The 19,061-nt window shown below is 37.6% G+C and overlaps 2 protein-coding genes across 3 annotated transcripts in view; one reads left to right on the top strand and one right to left on the bottom strand.

Moving 5' to 3' along the window:
• The first annotated feature begins 4,388 nt into the window (after positions 1 to 4,388).
• snapc2 (small nuclear RNA activating complex, polypeptide 2) lies at positions 4,389 to 12,776 on the top strand. Of its 2 annotated transcripts, none has more exons than XM_017687540.2 (5): positions 4,389 to 4,518; positions 6,469 to 6,677; positions 7,206 to 7,379; positions 7,820 to 8,447; positions 10,307 to 12,776. In XM_017687540.2, exons 2-5 carry the CDS (start codon positions 6,474 to 6,476, stop codon positions 10,741 to 10,743), a joined length of 1,443 nt encoding a protein of 480 aa, XP_017543029.1. In that variant the 5' UTR covers positions 4,389 to 4,518; positions 6,469 to 6,473; the 3' UTR covers positions 10,744 to 12,776. The 2 variants fall into 2 exon arrangements, with proteins under 2 accessions (XP_017543029.1, XP_017543030.1); XM_017687541.2 differs by having other exon boundaries at positions 4,429 to 4,610.
• Positions 12,777 to 12,909: 133 nt separating this feature from the next.
• The window catches only part of muc3a (mucin 3A, cell surface associated), a 24,632-nt gene continuing 18,480 nt past the window's right edge, over positions 12,910 to 19,061 (bottom strand). Inside the window, exons 3-12 of the mRNA XM_037533544.1 lie at positions 18,776 to 18,891; positions 18,539 to 18,600; positions 18,352 to 18,417; positions 15,061 to 15,185; positions 14,890 to 14,952; positions 14,575 to 14,749; positions 14,066 to 14,227; positions 13,806 to 13,897; positions 13,447 to 13,595; positions 12,910 to 13,168 (exon numbers count right to left, since the gene is read on the bottom strand). Coding sequence (XP_037389441.1) covers positions 13,124 to 13,168; positions 13,447 to 13,595; positions 13,806 to 13,897; positions 14,066 to 14,227; positions 14,575 to 14,749; positions 14,890 to 14,952; positions 15,061 to 15,185; positions 18,352 to 18,417; positions 18,539 to 18,600; positions 18,776 to 18,891 — 1,055 coding nt within the window. The 3' untranslated portion in view covers positions 12,910 to 13,123. The remainder of the gene's footprint in view (positions 13,169 to 13,446; positions 13,596 to 13,805; positions 13,898 to 14,065; positions 14,228 to 14,574; positions 14,750 to 14,889; positions 14,953 to 15,060; positions 15,186 to 18,351; positions 18,418 to 18,538; positions 18,601 to 18,775; positions 18,892 to 19,061) is intronic.

Below are 19,061 nucleotides of genomic sequence, written 5' to 3'. Positions count from 1 at the left end.
TGTTCTAAAACTCGCAACACTACAGATCTTGCTACATGTTTGCAGCACATTCTTAAATATGTCCTTACTAACTCCTTACTAACTCCTTATTAACTACTTACTCCTTATTTTGCCATGGCTGTCCCCATTATCTGTATGGTTTTGCTGTTGTTGTGTTTGGGTCCTTGTTTTTTCAGATGCCTCATGGAAAGGGTCTACGCGCTGGCCTCTGCGATGCGACCCCCGCGGCCCGTATACCAGCCTCTCATCTCCAGCACCAACCATATGTATGTGTGTTCTCACGCACCACAGTAACTAGCCCTGTTATGCCTCACCAGTTGGTGAGGCATAAAAGAGGGGAATGAAAGGGTTAACTCTGCTCTAACTCTGCTCTAAGCAGACTTTGCAGCAAGCATAGCTACTGTCCTTGGCAGTTTGCACAAACAACTTGCTCCTCTTATCGGGACAACATTCTGTCCAGAACCATTTGTTCTCTTTCGTAGGTAAGATTATCGTACACAGAGCAGAAGCCCCCCTCCTTTGGGCAGTTCCGGTGGTCCGTGAGTGTCAGCTTAGCATTTCATGACTGTTAGACAACTTATTTGGGTCCACCCTGTTTGCTTGTACGCAACAGGGCAGGACGTGTTTGTATAAAAGAAGGAGTGCCCTTCTTTCTTTGTGCAGAGGACTTAATAAACTCTTTGATTGATTACGAGAGTGGTTCTGTCTTTCTGCACCGAGCGCTCTTGCTGCAACTGAGACTTTCCACGGGACAGGTGATCCACTCTCTGGTTCCTCTTCATGAACAGACCAAAAACGGCCAGTCCTTTAGCCATAATTGCTTAATGAAACTCATGTCAGCATTTTTACTATCATTATCATTACTATCAGGATGTATTATAGCCTATTAGACTGGGAGTTTACTTGACCTTGGTAGATTTCCTGACCTATTTACTGTATGTATTATGGGTCTACCCGCACAGGATGTCCTAGATAGGGCATCTATCAGTACAACTCTTTCTGAAGAGGACTGCAGTGACCCCAAATGCTATTTTGGAAAACTGAACCTAGAATGAGGTGTAAAATATAGACTGGATAGTGAGGAAGCTACATCTGAAGGGAGTTGCATCTGTACTTTCTGAGAAATTCTACTAATACTGATGTTTGGTGAATGCATGATTGAATTGGTTTTTATAAGTCATTTCTCTGGTGCTTTCATACTATTCCATATACCACAATACATGTTCATAAAAGGTACAACCCTGTTTCCAAAAAATAACTGCAATACTGTGCAAAATATAAATAAAACCAGAACGCAATGATGTGCAAATAATCCTATATTTAACTGAAAATACTACAAAGATTTGTAAAGGTTTGTAATGCTAAAATGAACTCCTGGTGGAACATCTCACAACTAATTAGGTTAATTGGTAAAAGGTCAGTCTTTCAGAAGATGATGGAGAGTTCACCACACTGTGAAAGACTGTGCAGTCTAGTAGTGAAACAATTCAAGAATAAAGTTTTTCAACATAAAATAGCAAAGACCTTGTGGATTTCATCATTTACAGTACATAATATAATTTAAAGATTCAGAGAATTCAGAGAAATCTCTGAATGTAAGGGGCAAACCTGAAAATCAATATTGGCTGGCTGTAATCTTTGGGCCCTCAGGTAATGTGTTAAATACAGACACTGTTCTGTAGTGGAAATTACTGCATGGGCTCAGGACCACTTCACTGTCTGTGAACACAATTTATCTCTGCATTCACAAATTCAAGTTAAACGCTACCATTCAAAGAAAAAACATAGATAAATAGAATCCAGAAATGCTGCCGCCTTCTCTGGGCCCAGTCTCATTTAAAATGTACTGAGGCAAAATGGGAAAGCAACCTGTGGTCCAACGAATCAGAATGTGAAATTGTTTTTGGAAATCATGGATGCTGTGTCCTTTGGGCTAAAGAAGAGAGGGACATGTGACATTCTTTTTTTTTTTAATCAGTGCACAGTTCAAAAGCCAACATCTATGATGGTATAGGGGTGCAGTGGTGCTCATGGCATGGGTGACTTGAATGATGCGTTTCTCAGGGAAGGCCTTCATTATTTCAGCAACACAATGCGAAACCACATTCTGCATGCATTACAACAGCATGGCTCTGTATTAAAAGAGACAGAATGCTAAACTGGCTTGCCTGCAGTCCAGACTGTCACGCTGGCTCTGACACCTCCATTAATTCCATCTCCCAGGATCCTCTGGGAGGTCATCTGACTACTGACCTGGGCTTTTAGCATAGCTTCTTTGCGAGGTTTTGTTTCTTCCTGTGAGAACTAGTGAGTGTTTCTTTCTGATTGCCCTTTTGTGTTTTGCTGACCTGACTGTGGGTTATTGGACTTTTGTCTTTGCCCTTTGGATTTGATTGCCTGGTTTGTTACGTGTTTCATTTTCTATATTTCGACATTTTAGATCTGACCTTTGCGTGTTTCTTGACTCTGAGTTTAGTCCAAGCCTCTAATAATAAAGCCTCATTTTTTATTTTTACGGCGAACATCTGAACGGGTTGGTTTGGTTACACAGACTTACTACCAATTGAAAACATTTGGCACATTATGAAATGAAAAATACCACAAAAGAGACCCTAAACTGTTAAGCAGCTGAAATCCTAAATCAAGCAAGAATCGGAAAACATTTCACTATTACTGTTACAACAACTGGTCTCTTCAGCTCCCAAACACATACAGAGTGTTGTTAAAAGAAGAAGTGATGCAACACAGTGGTTTTTAATTTTCAAACATAAAAAAAAATTGTTACTGGCATAAAATTTAAAATCGGCATATATTTTGCAGAAAACAATGTATGATGTCCCGCTAAGAACACAGGAAAGGGAATGTTATTGTGGATGTTCTGTACATACATTTACAGGCATTGTAAAACACAGCCTTAAGAACAGAATACAAATGACTAAATTCATATACCCACATACATACAAACACAGATTTGTATGCATGCAAACAATTCAAGTTGTATGACATCTGAGAGTATAAAGTAGATTACACATCCAAGCAACAGACATCGCTTCCTAAAAACATCATGACAGTATGTGAAGTGCTAATAAAAAAAGAACCCAGTAATTAGTTAATTGTATTCAACCTATATTACATTTAAAAACAGTAGAAACATATGGTGTGTGTGTGTGTGTGTGTGTGTGCTCTGTTTTCAGAAGTGGGTAGTATGTCCACAGCTGTCATAAAAAAAAGTTTTTTCAGTTTTTGACATAATTTAAAAAATGGCTGTTGTCCTTTATATTGTATATATTTATATCATAAATTTCATGATGAATGGGCCAAAAGAAACAACCCAAAATGACTTGGAAAGAAGTCTAGTTACATTTTTTAGGAAATATTTTAAAAGTAAAATACATTTTTTCCTTCTCCTGTAAAGTTATCACTTTGGAGATACAAGGGTTTGAGTTACTGAATTAAACTTACAAGTAAAATGCTGATGGATTTGTAAACCATAATATTTATAATGATACTCCAAAATACTTGTGAGGAAAGCAATCTATTTTTTACCTAAAATACTCAGTAGTTAAGTAATTTTTTGGTACTCCTACTCTTCTTTCTTGAAAAAGCACTGTATTTCATTAAAGTAAAAAAGAAAATTATTTTGACTTATGCTACACTACTCAGGTCTGATTGAATTATGTACATTTAATATAAAACTAGGCTGACTGTAATGACTTTTCCTTCAGCACTTGTTTTTTTCATAACTGTGTCTCTGATTAATGTTTAGCCATCAGCGGTGAAAAAAAGGTTTAAAAAACTGCCAAAATCTTATACTTGAATGAAGGTATAAAATAAGGTTCTACATTTAAACATATTCAGGTGCAAGTAAAGCATAAATATTTCAATAAATAAATGAAAGACTTTGTTTGTTTTTTTGTGTGTGGTGCAGCCGCTAATCAGCAATACTAGTCCTGACATAAAGATAAATTAACATTAAATTAATAGTTATTCATTAACTGTGGCAATATTCTGTGCATGTTTGAATTTGGTTGGATAACTTACTAAAAACAGTACATTTAAATGGACAGCAGGGGTGGAGAACAATTAAACTACACACTTAAAAAGTTCCATATAGAACCATTTCATGCTTAAAAGGAATGATTCTTCAGGTTGGTGGAGAATGAGGTGTATATGGTTTTATATAGAGCCGCTTTGAAAATTGTCATAGCACCGAAAGAGTTAGAGCTTTTGTTACAAGCCTGATATCGTAACAATAAAAGAATGTATAACCATTTTCAGACCAATATCCATCCGGTTTATATGGATCTCATGGTTCTAAATAGAGCCATTCGTTTTACTAAAGAACCCTTGATCATCGTGTTGCAGTGTGCAGTATTATTTCTGAATTATTCTCCACTCCTGGTGGCCGTCTAGCTCCTGAGCGTTTGGCCTTTCCGGCGACCCGTTGTAAAATGTTTAGCAGCAGCAGCGGGCAGTTACTTTAAAGTGGCTACAGTGGAGCAGTTCATGGCCTCACGGGTAAGATCTGATCTGAGAAGGGCTCCGAGCAGATACATGGACTGGCTGCTGCACTGACCGACACTTTTACTGGAAAGTGTAGCGTTAACAAGGTCGCGTTACTTCTCTAGTTAACTACCGCACCTGTGTGTTAGGTTAGCTAACCTAGCTAGCTAGCTAACTCAGCTAACTGGCTTACTAGGCAGCGAGTTTTAGCTCAGTTAGCTAACGCTAGTTCGCGCATTTCACTACGCTACGTCTAACTACTTTTATATGTAAACTGGGTCAGATTTTTCCGTTGATGTTAGTTCGCGCTTGATCTGCTGTGCTTTAGTTCAGGCAGTTTGCTTCCTGCTGAGCCAGACTGTTCAGCGGCTGATGCGCAGGAATAATGTAGCTAGCTAGCTAACAGTTAGCCAAATGTGAGCTGTGCTGGGTCTTAATGTCAGGAGTGAGGGGCTTCGTCTCTCAGCATGGCCCTGGTGATGATTACCTGAGTCATGAACCATGAAGGAAAGCCATGGGAGAATGGCTGGCTAATCTAGAGCGATCACCAAGACCTTATTGCTTGCTTGTTTGCACCGTCATTAACAAAAGCAGCACAAGTGAAGAGTACACATCTCGCTATTCTGCTTCATGTCGCTTGTTTAGCTTTATTGTATACAGTAGTAGTGAAGTATTAAAGGGGAATTCCATCAGTTAAGATGTAAACAAAGTCATTCTGAATGCTCCGTTTTGGGAAAATTTGTCAAGTCACTGTTGTTCACATGTATAAATAGAAAACATGTATATGTATGTATGTATATGTGTGTGTGTGTGTGTGTGTGTATATATGTATGTATGTGTGTGTGTATGTGTGTGTATATATATGTATATGTTTATACATACATATATATGTATAAATATAAACCATTATGTGCTACTTTGCTTTTCTGCATCATTTGACCTCAGTAACTGGACTTTACATTGTGTGGAAATGTCATGATAGAAATGCTCCAACAGTATTTAGAATAAAATCGCTTTACATTATCTTGCATTGAAAGTAAAGCACGTTTTTGCCCTGTCCTGTGAAGTTATTATTTTGGAGATACTTGCTTATTTGGGCAGTGATGGTGTGCATATATCTCACTGTTGTTGGAGCAAAGCCTCCAAAATAGTATATCCAACTTTACAGGAGAAGGAAAACACATACTTTAGTTTTAATGTGAGTCAGTGGGACCAGACTTTTTATCATTTTGGGTTGTTTTTTTGGTCCGTTCATTCAGAAGACACATGCAGGTCCAGTCATGGTTTTGGATAAATAAAATGGCTGTATGTGTGTTGTAGACATAGTGACCCTTATTCTGTCACTACCATTATAAAGAAATCAGAATTTGTAAGTAGATTTGGTAACAGTAAACCATTTCACATTAAACACTCCTACAGGAGCTGTACCTACCTTATGTGTGTTTTGTATAAGTTATGTGTTTTGGGCGATTTATGTGAACGGCTGCTGCAACACTGCAGTTTCCCTTTGAGGATCAGTAATATGCTCTCTCTGTCTAGCTATGAAACCAATCCAAATGACCGTGTTCACATCTCAGCAATTGATTTGTGCTGAAGTTTTGGAACATTGGTGGAATTCCTCTTTGAAGAACTTACTTAGGATGTGTTTAGTAAATGCTCTCTATGTCAGGGTGAACCAACTTGCTCATAAGTCATTGGAATGCCATAAATTTGTATCTTTAGATGTACACAAATCTTTTTAAAAAGTTTTTGTTTTTGGAATGTTTGACTTTTTTTCCATGAGCCTAGCCAAAATGTTTCCTTTCTGGGTTCTTCACCCATGATTGATTTAAAAAAAATAAGTTAAAATTGATTTTACAGTTACTGCTGTCTTCTGCAATGTATCCGTGTTGTACAACGCACTTATTTTATTATACTTAATTTGCAATTTGTGAAGATGACATGAGCAGGTCATCTGTATTCCAGGCACCATGAAGCCTCCCTCTCGTCATCGGATCTTGCCATCAAAATTTTTGCCCTCGAAAAGGATTGAGTCAACTCGTAGGTCCTTTCATGGGTGGAAAAACCAAGAGAAACGGAACCTTCTACATGGCCTGAAACAGCAACAGAGGTTAAATTCAGAGCTGGACCTGTTGGAGCTTCGAAAGAAAGTGCCCAAACGTACTCTGCTTGAGGTATGTGAGCATGCTAAATGAACTTCCAAAGTGTATCTCCTCCCACATACGCAGTCAGGTATTCCAGCTGGCAGGCAAGTCGAGTACTTGCAGGCATGCTCTATTAGACTGTTTTATTTAAAGCAGGGAATCAGCAGTGAATAGTATGATAAAGAAATCAATGTTAGGTGTTAATTGACATAAAATGTTATATAAGTTGGGACTAATTGCCCATGAAAAGTTTCTTTTTTGCTTTTAGTAAATATAGCTTTGTGTAGACTTATTGGACTAACAAGTGGCTAAAATCATCATTAAAAATTCCCAAAGTGGCATTTCAGAGCACTTAAAAATCATTAAATTGAATTTGTTGATATCTGCGAATACCCTGTAACGGAAACATGTGTAATATTACACTAGTGGTTTAGTACTATGCTACTGTGTTTTATGTAGTACAAGCTAACTTTTGTGCCTGTGAATGTTTTACTGTAAATCAATCAAAATTGTTGTCTCAGTAATGAAAATGTACAGTGTGCTTTTTGTTCTTTTTAGATTCAAAATCTGATAAAGTATTTGAGGACGCGAGTTGTGTGGCAAGTGCATCGGCAAGTTAAAAAACAGAAATATGAGGAACAGAGGACCAAAGCTCCAATTGAAATATGGGCAGAACTGGCAGAGAAAATGGCTGGCATCCATGAGGAAACAATATCCTCTGCCTTTTCTCAAGTATGTAAACAACATTTTCATATGAAAACAATTGACATTTGGAGTTATTGTCTGGTTGTTGTGGTGGTGTTGGTTTTTTTTTCCTTTTCTTTTCTATTGCAAGTGTTAAATTAAGTAAATCTTTTTGGTCTTGTGATTATTCCGTGTAACTTGGGTGATGTAATGGAGATACAGGTTCATGGTCTAATTCTATAGTGGACACCAAGATGACTGACCAAACTCTGTACCACTTTAGCTTTAAATGTGTTATATATTATACAGTTTACGTTTGACATTGGCTACCTAAAAATTAAATGTCACAGTGTTATTACTCAACGTTTAAACAGATACTCCTTGTCTTTGTAAATTTAATTTGCACTGTACTGTAGCATTTTATATATATATATATATATGTATAAAGACAAACTTGAATTTAATTGAATTGATATATCTTTCATCAGATGCTTGTGATTGCTGCCACAGAGCCTTGCAGCCAGCAACACTCTGATCCCCCACGTTTCTGCAGCATTCTGAGCCCTGCAGCCAACACCTCAAGCACGGTACCAGTGAGGCCCACATCTAGATCACAGTCTGAATCTGATCTGCCTGCTAATCCTTCTACTGTAACAGTCCAACCTGGTAGAACCTGTAAACCTCCCTCTCAGTCACCTGGAAAAGATGGAAATTCAAGCTTCTCTGGCAAAAACACAATGGGAACATCTTCCATCATTCAGCCCTCCTCCATTTCCAGAATTGAGGAGGATTCAGATTGTGCACAGCCAAGTAGAAGTGTGGCAGGTCAAGCATCAGAAAAGCCATCCACACCCAGTTTGCCCAAATCAGACCTCTGTCAGTTTACAAGTAGCCAGAATCATACAGCCTCAAAACCAACATTACCAGTGCCCACTACAACTACTGCATCTACTGCTACAGTCTCATCAAGCTCTAATCAGTTGGATAAGCAGGGCAAAAGACAGTCTGAGCTGCCCAGATCAATGGGAATGAAGTATACATTGGATTTTGAGAAGATTTACCAATTTCTGAGTGAAATTGATCAACAAGACCGCAGTCTGACTCTTACTGCAATGGGTATGTATGTCTTCTTCACTGATTTTGTTGTCTCATCATGTATTAGTATTTTCTTGAACTGTTATTTAAAACTAGCTACCTAATTAGTTAATTTTTGCAATGACAATTTGCTTAAAATGGTTAATATTTTTTTATCATAGATTCAGCTAATGGACTAATTTTTTTTACATATATTACACTAATTTACCTGTTAACCTACCTCGTATTGGCCAGTTTATCATGTACACAAAGCAGATAGATGTGCCTGAAATACCAAAACCCAAAATATGCTACTGCCATGCTGATGTCACCATCTTGAGAATCCACTATCCAAATAATTAAGACTAGCCTGAATAATTTGAATGATCCAATATTTGTTTGTCATTTTGTTAGTAGTTTCTCTGTTTAGTGTTGGGAAGCTTCACCTTTTTAGGTAAACCACAGAACTTTTATTTAAAAAAAAGAAAAAAAAAACACTTTTGTTAGGGATGCAAATTTTGATACATTATTTTGATCATTACCATCATTAGCCACCAAATAATTGTTAACAGGCAAATCTAAAATCAAGCATATAACCCATCAAAGTGTTTACATAATGGACAATTCTGGGTGCACGCATCACCTGAATTCTGTATTAATCAGTGTTATTGTAGTGTTTATTTTTATGTAGTTTTATAGTTTGGTTATTCATTTCACTTTAGTTTTAGTTTAGAGTTTTAATGAGTGAATTAATAGTTTCGGTTTTTTATTTTCTGAAAACTGATAGATTTAGTTTTTAGATTTTATATGACATGGCAAAAATGCAATATCACTTCAAGAAATTTAAGATGCATGATATGCCACCGTTTAGTTTTTATGAGGTCTGATCAGTTGGAACTGACAAAACAACTGGAAATATCACATTTAAAAATACTTTAATACTATGATGGGGGGTTCTTTAACATTTGATCTTACTGTGCTACACTAATTCCATTTAAATATTCCTAAACATGCACGTTATGAAAGGAAACATGCTGTTGTTCAGTGTTCTAAACATACTGTATTACATACAACACTCTCAATATGATCAGAAAAGCATATTGTGACAATTTATTATGAAAACAATAAATATTGCCCAAAATCCTGCCCTAACTTTGTGTTACCTTTCCTGCAAGACAGTGGATCCATTTCAAAACTCATTTTTTAAAAATTCTACATAAGTTGAGCACAGCAGCTTTTTATACCTTTTTATATAGAGAACATGGACAGAATTGTTTGCTTGCAGATGTTTGTTTCAGGTGTGGTATGTGTTATGGTTGTGCTGTCGTCATCTCAAAACGCAGTCCCAAACACCACTAGTTGCGCGCTTGACGGTTAACAGTTAATCAGATAATTATTTACATCACCAGTTATTGTAAATTAATAACATAATCCGTATGTTATAACTGGCTTTATTCAATGCATCCACAACACTCGCTGCACAACAAACAGCACCGCTTTCCACATGCTCATAAAATGCTTACAGAGAAAAAGAAATCATATGTGGGAGGACTTTAAATTATTGGACAATAAGATAAATGCTCAATGCAAAATTTGCAGTAAGATGGTGTGTCTTTGACATGACACATTTGATCAATCATCTCAAATATGCAAGTAAGAATAGTAATCCTTGTCTGAGCACCACTTGGTACAGAGGAGGGCTGATAAATTGTGCATACCTATAGATGGGCTACAGCCAGTATTTGCGTACTATTGCTGACAGTATTGCATATCTGCATGGTGAATCTGATAAGTAATGTAAGCCAATCAGTGTAAGTACAAGGTAGTACCTAAATAATTATCGATTATAAGTATATTTTACTGTACTGTTGTAATGAAAATTGTCATTTTAATGTCTTCAGAGAATGCAGTGCTTTTGGACTTGTTGATGTCTTTGCCTGAGGAGCTCCCCTTGCTTGACTGCAAGGAATTGCAGCATCATCTCCTTCAGGTACACACACGTCTGACCACACCTCCTGTGACTGCAGTCTCCATTCCCAGGGCTGACCAGAGACCTGCGCCTGCTGAGCCAGCCACAGCTGGCATAACAAAACGGACTGCTACAGTTGATCAGCAGGCTAATTGTGCAGCAGGACAGAATGTTCAGAAGGAAGGTCTTTCAAATGTAGCGTCAAAACAAGGGGATTCTACTGGATTACCAGTGTCTGAAGGTGAAAGCTCTAGTCAGTCATCTGCAGTCAACCCTCCAATAGGTGTAGGAAATTGGGCAGAAGCTGGCCTGTGTCCACTAAATCCATTCATGGTACCAATCACCCTGCTTAAACGGCAGGAGTCTTAGGATAGTTGTTTATTTAGCTCTGGCTTTCTGGAACTATGAGGCTGGAAGATGGTGATCATACAATAATTGTATTCCAGGGTTCCACTCAAGGATAGCGCACTGCTTGCCCTTTTGGAAGTGCTAAAACTTTTATTTATACTTTTAAACCAGATTGGTTTAAAGTAGTTTGAAAAATATTCCCTTTTGTATATGAGAATTTATCATAGAGATTCACAATAAATCTGTTAAATGCAGTTACATGGATACATTTTTTATGACATGGTATTTCGATACAAATTAGGCTGTGTAATAGTGTGTAATGTATAATGCTAGGGCAGGTATTCTCAAGGTTCTTAATCAAATCCTTAAAATCCCCATCTTGTCTTGCACCAGACTGTTGTCAGTCTTTAGCACAATGGTGCACTGTGTTTCTGTTCACTTGACTGTGTGTTCTACCAACCATGCATCATAGGATGTAGGCCATAGGTTGTATTTTGTTATATTTTTACTTTATCAAATAAATGTATTATTTTGTTTGTGAATTATGTTCTTTGAATGAAATATGCAAATATCGTTCAGTGTCTGTGTTAGGTATTATGTATGTAAACAATTGTTTCGTTTTGATTCTTTCGAAACAGTTCAGTTTATCAGCAGATCTCAAATGTCATTGCAATTCAGTTTGCTTAACAATGACATTCTTGAGGGTTATGTTGAAGAAAATACACTCGATATACAAATGTGACTGTAGGAACCAGCAGCATCCCAGCCCTTTTCCCCCTCATGTATCTTTCTCCCGTATTAACTGCTGATTTTCAGTCACTAACTATAGGCAGGGGACAATTAAAGGAAAAGGTTTATAAATAAATCAAGAAATATAATAAGTTCAGATGCTTCCAGACTGGTGTACTTTGCATTTTGCTCTCATGCTTTGGTTTCACTTTTCTAATTAAAGGGAAGGGCCACTGCACATGAATATAATCACTTTTGTCCTATAATGAAACATTTCTGTCCTGATGGGAGTGGTCTCTTCTGGCACAACAGTGCCCTCATACCCCATACAAGCATTCACTGAATAGTTTGATGAGTATGAAAATGATATAAATCGTGCCATGTCACCAGGTCTCAACACAATTGAGCACCTTTTGGGAGATTTTAGACTTAGTTATTGGACGGCATTCTCCCCCACCATTATCAAAACTGGGCGTTTTCTTCAGGACGCATGAAGGTGTATCAGCTTGTATCAACAATTGGTTCCAGTGTGAATTGTGTTGTCATGTGCAAACATTGGATGAATGGGCGCTGTACAGTTTGTTGACAATGAAAATGTTGTGAAGTTAGTCATTGTAAAGTTAAAAGTTATTGCCTCCTTAGACTGTAAACTTTGGAGTTGTCACATACTGTAACAAGGACACCTAGTGTCACTGCTGCGAATCACCACAACCTATTTGACTGCTAAAAGCACCCTCTTGTGGACAGTATTTAGCCAGCTGAATGTGAGTAATTTACAAGCCAGATGAATATGCTTCACACATTTAAAGAAAGGTTTTTTATTGATAAGATAAAAAAGCATTTAATAAATAGTATTGGCTAGTGTTTTTGCAATTCTTTTTTATGAATTGCACGCAGAGAAAGATTTCATTTCAGGTTCATGGAGTTAAATCAAAACATTTACTGCAAATGTTTATAGTGATTATGAATGCAAAGTCAGCCTAGAGGGGGAGGAGGAAGTACTTTACATTTTCTGAACTCTAAATAGTATTAAATTAGTGAATTGGTCCCAAAGATTACAAGTGGATTTAGAGGTGAGAACTAATACAAGCTTTCAACTTCTTCTTCTTCTTCCGGCTGCTCCCTTTAGGGGTTGCCACAGCGGATCATCTGCTTCCATCTTGCCCTATCCACTGCCTCCTCTACTTTTACACCAACCATCTCCATGTCCACCTTCACTACATCCATAAACCTTCTCTGAGGTCTACCTCTTCTCTTTCTACCCGGCAGCTCCATCTCCAACATTCTTTGACCAATAACACAATAACAGTAACACAAGCTTTCAACATTGTTTAAAATACTAAATATCAAAGACGTTGTGACAGTGTTAAATAGGCATGACAAATATATAAAGTGAAGTTGAGCATAATATTAAATCACCTTTTAATGTAATAAATACAGTAAAATAATTTATCAGCATATAAATACTCAATTCTAAAACATGTTTGTAGTTCAGGCACTAAATCTGTAATTGTATATCCGCATTTGTATCCTAACAAAATTACATCATGCCTAGTGCCCTTTGTTGTTGTTTTTTAATGCTTGAATAAATACATGCTGTACACAGTGTTTGTATAGTTATAGTAAGTTATTTTCAGTGAATTTGGCCCTGTGGTTTAACTTGCAGAGAATTCTAAACATCAAGCAATCCATGGATTTGAGGTCTGTTGATTCTCATCTGTTGAAAAGGACAGACATTTTCATTATTTCTCGTAACGCTTTAGTGTGCTATCTGCACAGCTATTAACATAATTAATATACTTATTTCTGTTTTTCTTTATCAGTTCAACCGTCTGACGTTAAAGTACTCAGAGTGTGGCCTTTACAACTTTTTTCTTTCCGTTTTTCCCAATTCCAATAGTTGTAGCCATCTTTGCTAGTATCATCAGTTTTATTGACTACAATCAAAGGAAATTACATCCATTACTTATTTTCCTAGTATTTAAAGTTACTTACAGGGTGGTTGTTGTGAAGATACCCAGATGGAATTTGTTGCTCTGGTGAGAAAGAAGGTTGTGTGGAAGAGAGTGATCTCTGTGTTGAGTTACTCTGCTGCCTGTAGTTTTCATCTGCATACGCTGCATTATCATATGCTATGCTAGCAGCTGCAAAACAAAGGAATTATTATTCACACCACCATTCACTGTGATCAAAACAGTTTCTGATATCAAGTAATTATACTTGTTTATGAACCATAGTTATATTGAACTACAACGCTGCTCAGAATGCTCAGCTATAGTTTTAATTCATGTTTGCATTAATGTTTCGTTGGTTCATGACGAAGTCATGGTAAGATGCTGTTCACATGTTGGTACCTGAATGAGATGAGCTCGATCTACTCGGTGAGGGCCACTCAACATCATCTTCTAGCCATTGATTCACTAGATCACTTTTATGGTCCCTATCCCTATGCAAGATTGTTTGACGAGAGGAAAAAACATGGAACGTTTTATCTCTTAAACTTTCAAGCTGTTTTAGTGTACACACATGCAACGACACGTGAGTTTAACACACAAAATGTGGCACTCCTAACACTATTTTTAATCCTTTAGTATTCAACAACACAGCTTCTTACCTTCTCGTTCTCCTTTTATTGATGAAGACATAGACTGAGAGCACTGCTATAGCTGTTACCAAAACCACTGAAACAACCCCAATTCCAGCATAAACGCCTGCTTTGTTCACTTGGAATTTGCAGTCTTCTCCCAGATACCAGTTCACATCTGTGTGAAGGCAACTACAACACAGAAAATGTCATAGTTGTGATCGCTGCCCACAGGAATATTTTCTTTGCATTATTTGAACTTTACAGTTTTCGCATCTCATATATTACAAGATACATACTGACTAGAACTGTTGCACCAATAGTGTTTTAAAATAATACTCATAATTCATCTTTATGTTAAAGGACTGTCAGCATAACAGCCAAAGACCTTTTAAAGGGTTATTTTTGAAAAACTGAAACACAAGATTTAAGCATTTGCACTTTTCATACATTTTGATGAGCTGAATGAATGCACATTAGAGTGACAGGAATAGGATATTATTCATATTATTATACTATAAAAAGAAAAATGTACTCACTAGCAGGATGGTCCATTCCTTGAAACCTCACATGTGCCTCTGTTTTCACATATTTTTGGATTAGGATGATTTTGGTGGCACTGGGTCACACATGTCAACTTGCCTGAGACTGTGACGTTAGAATAATACTGCTGGTATTCTTCAGGAAGCCATGCTGTAATTGTTTCACAGAATTCTAACAAAAGAAGTAGATGTAAAGATAATGTAAGATTCTTAAATACATCCAAATGCATGTTTCGAGAGAACAGATAAGAACATTTCCTTCTTTCCCTCTTTCTGTCAGTGGCAGAATCCACAATATAAACATAACATTACCTGTTCCATTCAGTTCAGTTGGTGTGACATCCACATTAGTAATGGTGAGGTTTAATTGGCAGTCTTGGTTGGGGAAAATAAAGTTTCAAGATTTAGATTAAACCAGTAATCTTTCAAATAACGGCAAAATAAATAATCTGTAAAGTAGATGGTGCTATCAAGACAACTTACCGCTGCTAAATGAACAGTTCCGGACTGCTGAAAGAGCTTCTTCCGCCTGCACGAGGACCTCATCATAGTGTTCAGCAACATCATCATTTTGAATTTCCACAACAATGTCATGTTTAACATTTACCCTGGAAACAAACAAGGGGGTACATGGAGGAAAATCATGTCAAATATTAAGTAAGACACATTAAGACCGTAACAGTTAAGTACTGTTAAATTACAGAATGACACAGCAGCAGATTTGCTACGTTTTTGCACTGTTCCAAACTTTGCTTTGGTATTTAACAGTGATTGTCATGATCTTCTAAAAAGGTGTAACAGCCTTTAGCACCTATAATATGACCAATTGCATATGTATTTATAGGAGTGTGTTATGGCAAAATGACAACACGTCATTTACGATAACAAACGACATTGAGTGTTCTACTGCTTTCTTACAACAGTTAAATAAATTAATAAATAAATGAACTGGGCAGTGATCGCGGTGTTTAATGTTTTAATGTTAGCGATTCCTTTCGCCAAATTATAGCTTAGTTCTTTAACGAGCAGTTTGTTGCTACGCTCACTCACTGCACAGCCGGCAGTTCATTCTCCAGCTCCTTACACAGACCAACTGACACTTTGTGTTTAATGTAATGTAGTTTAGTGTCTTCTTCTTCTTCTTTCGGCTGCTCCCTTTAGGGGTCGCCACAGCGGATCATCTGCCTCCATCTTGCCCTATCTACTGCCTCCTCTACTTTAACACCAACCATCTCCATGTCCACCTTCACTACATCCATAAACCTTCTCTGAGGTCTACCTCTTCTCCTTCTACCCGGCAGCTCCATCTCCAACATTCTTTGACCAATATATCCACTATTCCTCCTCAACACATGTCCAAACCATCTCAACCTGGCCTCTCTGGCTTTATCTCCAAACTGCTCCACCTTCACTGTCGCTCTGATTTGCTTATTTCTAATCTTGTCCAGCCTTGTCACTCCCAACGAAAATCTCAGCATCTTCATCTCCACCACCTCCAGCTCAGCTGGTTTCCAAGTCTCCAAACCATACATCATAGCAGGACGCACTACTGTCTTGTAAACCTTCCCTTTCACTCTTGCTGCTATCCTTCTGTCACACATCAGCCCTGACACCCGTCTCCACCCACTCCATCCTGCCTGCACCCTATTCTTCACCTCTTTTCTACACCTGTCCATTGCTCTGGATACCAACACTCTCAACGCAAAAAATGCATCTGTGGTACTCTTTCTGGGCATGAAACCAAACTGCTGCTCACTGATCTGAACCTCTCGCCTTAGCCTTGCTTCAACAACTCTTTCCCATACCTTCATGGTGTGGCTCATCAACTTTATACCTCTGTAGTTACTGCAGCTCTGCACATCATCCTTGTTCTTAAAAATGGGGACCAGTACACTGTTTCTCCACTCATCAGGCATCCTCTCACTCTCCAGGATTTTGTTAAACAACCTGGTTAAAAAGTCCACTGCCTTCTCTCCTAAACATCTCCATATCTCCACAGGTATGTCATCTGGACCAACTGCCTTTCCATTCTTCATCCTTTCTAATGTGATCGTAAAATTGTCTAATTTCTGTTTGTGCGCAAAGTAAGAAGTAAAAACGGCAAATGTCTTGAAAAAGTTGTTGCTTAGCAACGGTGTCTCAGCGGAGTGATACAGTGTTTGTGAAAAAAAAAAACGTGGTGCTGTGGTGAAATAACAGCGCGGTTAGAATGCTGCTCAACCAATCAGCCGGAACTAACTGCTGTATAAAATAGCAGTAACGCACGAACTCTCCTTACATATAGCTTTTTACAAAACAGCAGACATTATAAAATATAATAAAACACACATATCAGACCACTGGCTTCATAACCTTGGCACCCCGCTGACTAGCCACAGCATTACACGCGTACAAACATGCCGCTGCTGGACCATCCCCAGACTACCCTATTATGGTCCTGCATACAAGCTCTAGGTTAACTAGTTTTTAATAGGATGTAAAAATGGACACAAAGCCTACATAGTGCACCCACAAATGTAAGTATTTTCTCCATAAAAAATACGATAACCGTTGTATTATCATTCGATGTATTCTAGTCGTTTTCTTCGTAACACGCATAAAAATTCGCTATAGCAAAGTGTGCTAATGTCTCGGTAGTTAGCGAGCTCATTTCCCCGTTCCACATTAAACGATCCAGCCGTGTTGACGCCTGAAGTGCCAGAATGTAGCTGCTGCACCATTTAAGGTGGAACAGGACAAATTGAACCTGGTGAATAGCTCACTTCAAAGAATTAGCAGTGGGTGGTGATAAATATTGTCTTATACCCCCTATTTGAAAGCATGCGATGCCCTAAATGTAACTAACGCCTAGCAGTGAGGTTGCTGAACTTTTCGCTTCTCTGCTATCACTGAAGCCTACAGAGCACCGCTAGTAGGCCGTTAATGAAGCGATGTTAATGAAGCGATGTATTTGTAATTTGAGGGTTGTAAGTCCGTTCCAAAGGGTTAGAGTAAAACTCGAAAACAAGGAGTAGGGGTGAAAAGAAGAAATGGGATTGGGCCTAAGTGTAGCCCCTAACGCTCGATAGGGTTAAAAATCATTCCGTTAACAGCACAAGGGGCTTTTCTTGGGGCATTAATACAAAATTCAGTTGTGATGGTCACAGGCGTGCATACATTGTGTATTTTACAAGGGCTTCTGAAATGGCTCACCCAACCAGATTTTTGGAGCGGAACTATCCGTTTTATAATGGGGGTTTTATGGCACGCGGCTTCCAGATGGAGTCTGCATGGAACTCCAAGTTTCGCTCATCTCACCAGCCAAAAATGAATGCGCTTCATAGCAGAAAGTCACAATAATTACTTATTTTGTGGAATTTCTGCTGTATTATGTTGAAATTCTATATTATTTTCATACTTATTTTACTATTTTCAGAATGTCCTATGTTAATAAGTCTTGAGAAAATAAGTCATAATTTTTCACATAATTCACAGTTTGAACTTTTTCACTTCTACCTGGCAGAAACAGGCTTTTAGATAAAAAGAGCCAAAAGTGGTTCTGTCATACTAGGCATATGTTAATTACTAAGTTGCACCTGTCTTAATTTACATGGAAGTTCTTATTAAATAACCTGTAAACTGGCCACCCCATCTATGCAAAATTTCAGTTGACTGTTGGTAACATTGCTCTTAGTAATTCTGCCTCATGGTTTCTTGAGCAGAATGTTTATTTAGAGAGATTCACATTGCTTACGAAAGCTTTGAAATGGTTTAATATTCAGATATACAAATCACCCTGATTGTATGATTGTCCTCTCAGTCCACCTACGGTGTCTTCTCTGGCTGATATTCCCTCCTTTACTGTTTATGAAGAAAAAAAACATGGTTTACAGAGATGTTGTTCCTGAACTGTCAAAAATACAATCTTTTATTCATAATGTAGTTGTGTAATCATTTTTGCAAATAAAGCCAGCAGATCTACCTGAGTACTATGTTCATGATATTGACAAAATTCCTGATGTATGCTTTGTAGATAGGTGTCATCTGTAAAATAAATAATAAAAATGTGTACAGACAAGAAAAGCATGTCAGAACCCACAGTATCAGCAATACTAGGTAGAGACTTGCTTACATCTTTCTACACATTTGACATTTCAGAAGATGCCATGAGAAGTAATCCATACATGTTATAATTGCGAATACAATCTTCTTAACTTACCTGGTTTTTGAAGATTGTTACAAAATCTTGGTATTCAACTGAGAATGGGTCATCGTATTCAGGGAGGTACTCTTTATTCACTTCTACTTCAGCAATGGCTGACCTTTCAATCATATCTAAAACATTTAAAAGATTTGGGAAAAGATCAAACTAGGCAGAACAAATGTGATGTAAACTTTAATACTAAATATATAGAATAGAAACTCTTGGAGATTTAGTTTATCACCAAGAAAACATATTTCTCCATCCTATGTCATATTCATATTAAATTAAATATCATTGCTTA

The sequence above is a fragment of the Pygocentrus nattereri genome, chromosome 2 (genome assembly GCF_015220715.1).
Source record: "Pygocentrus nattereri isolate fPygNat1 chromosome 2, fPygNat1.pri, whole genome shotgun sequence".
In the NCBI taxonomy this organism is placed as follows: Eukaryota; Metazoa; Chordata; class Actinopteri; order Characiformes; family Serrasalmidae; genus Pygocentrus; species Pygocentrus nattereri.
This window is presented reverse-complemented; position numbering and strand designations above follow the sequence as displayed.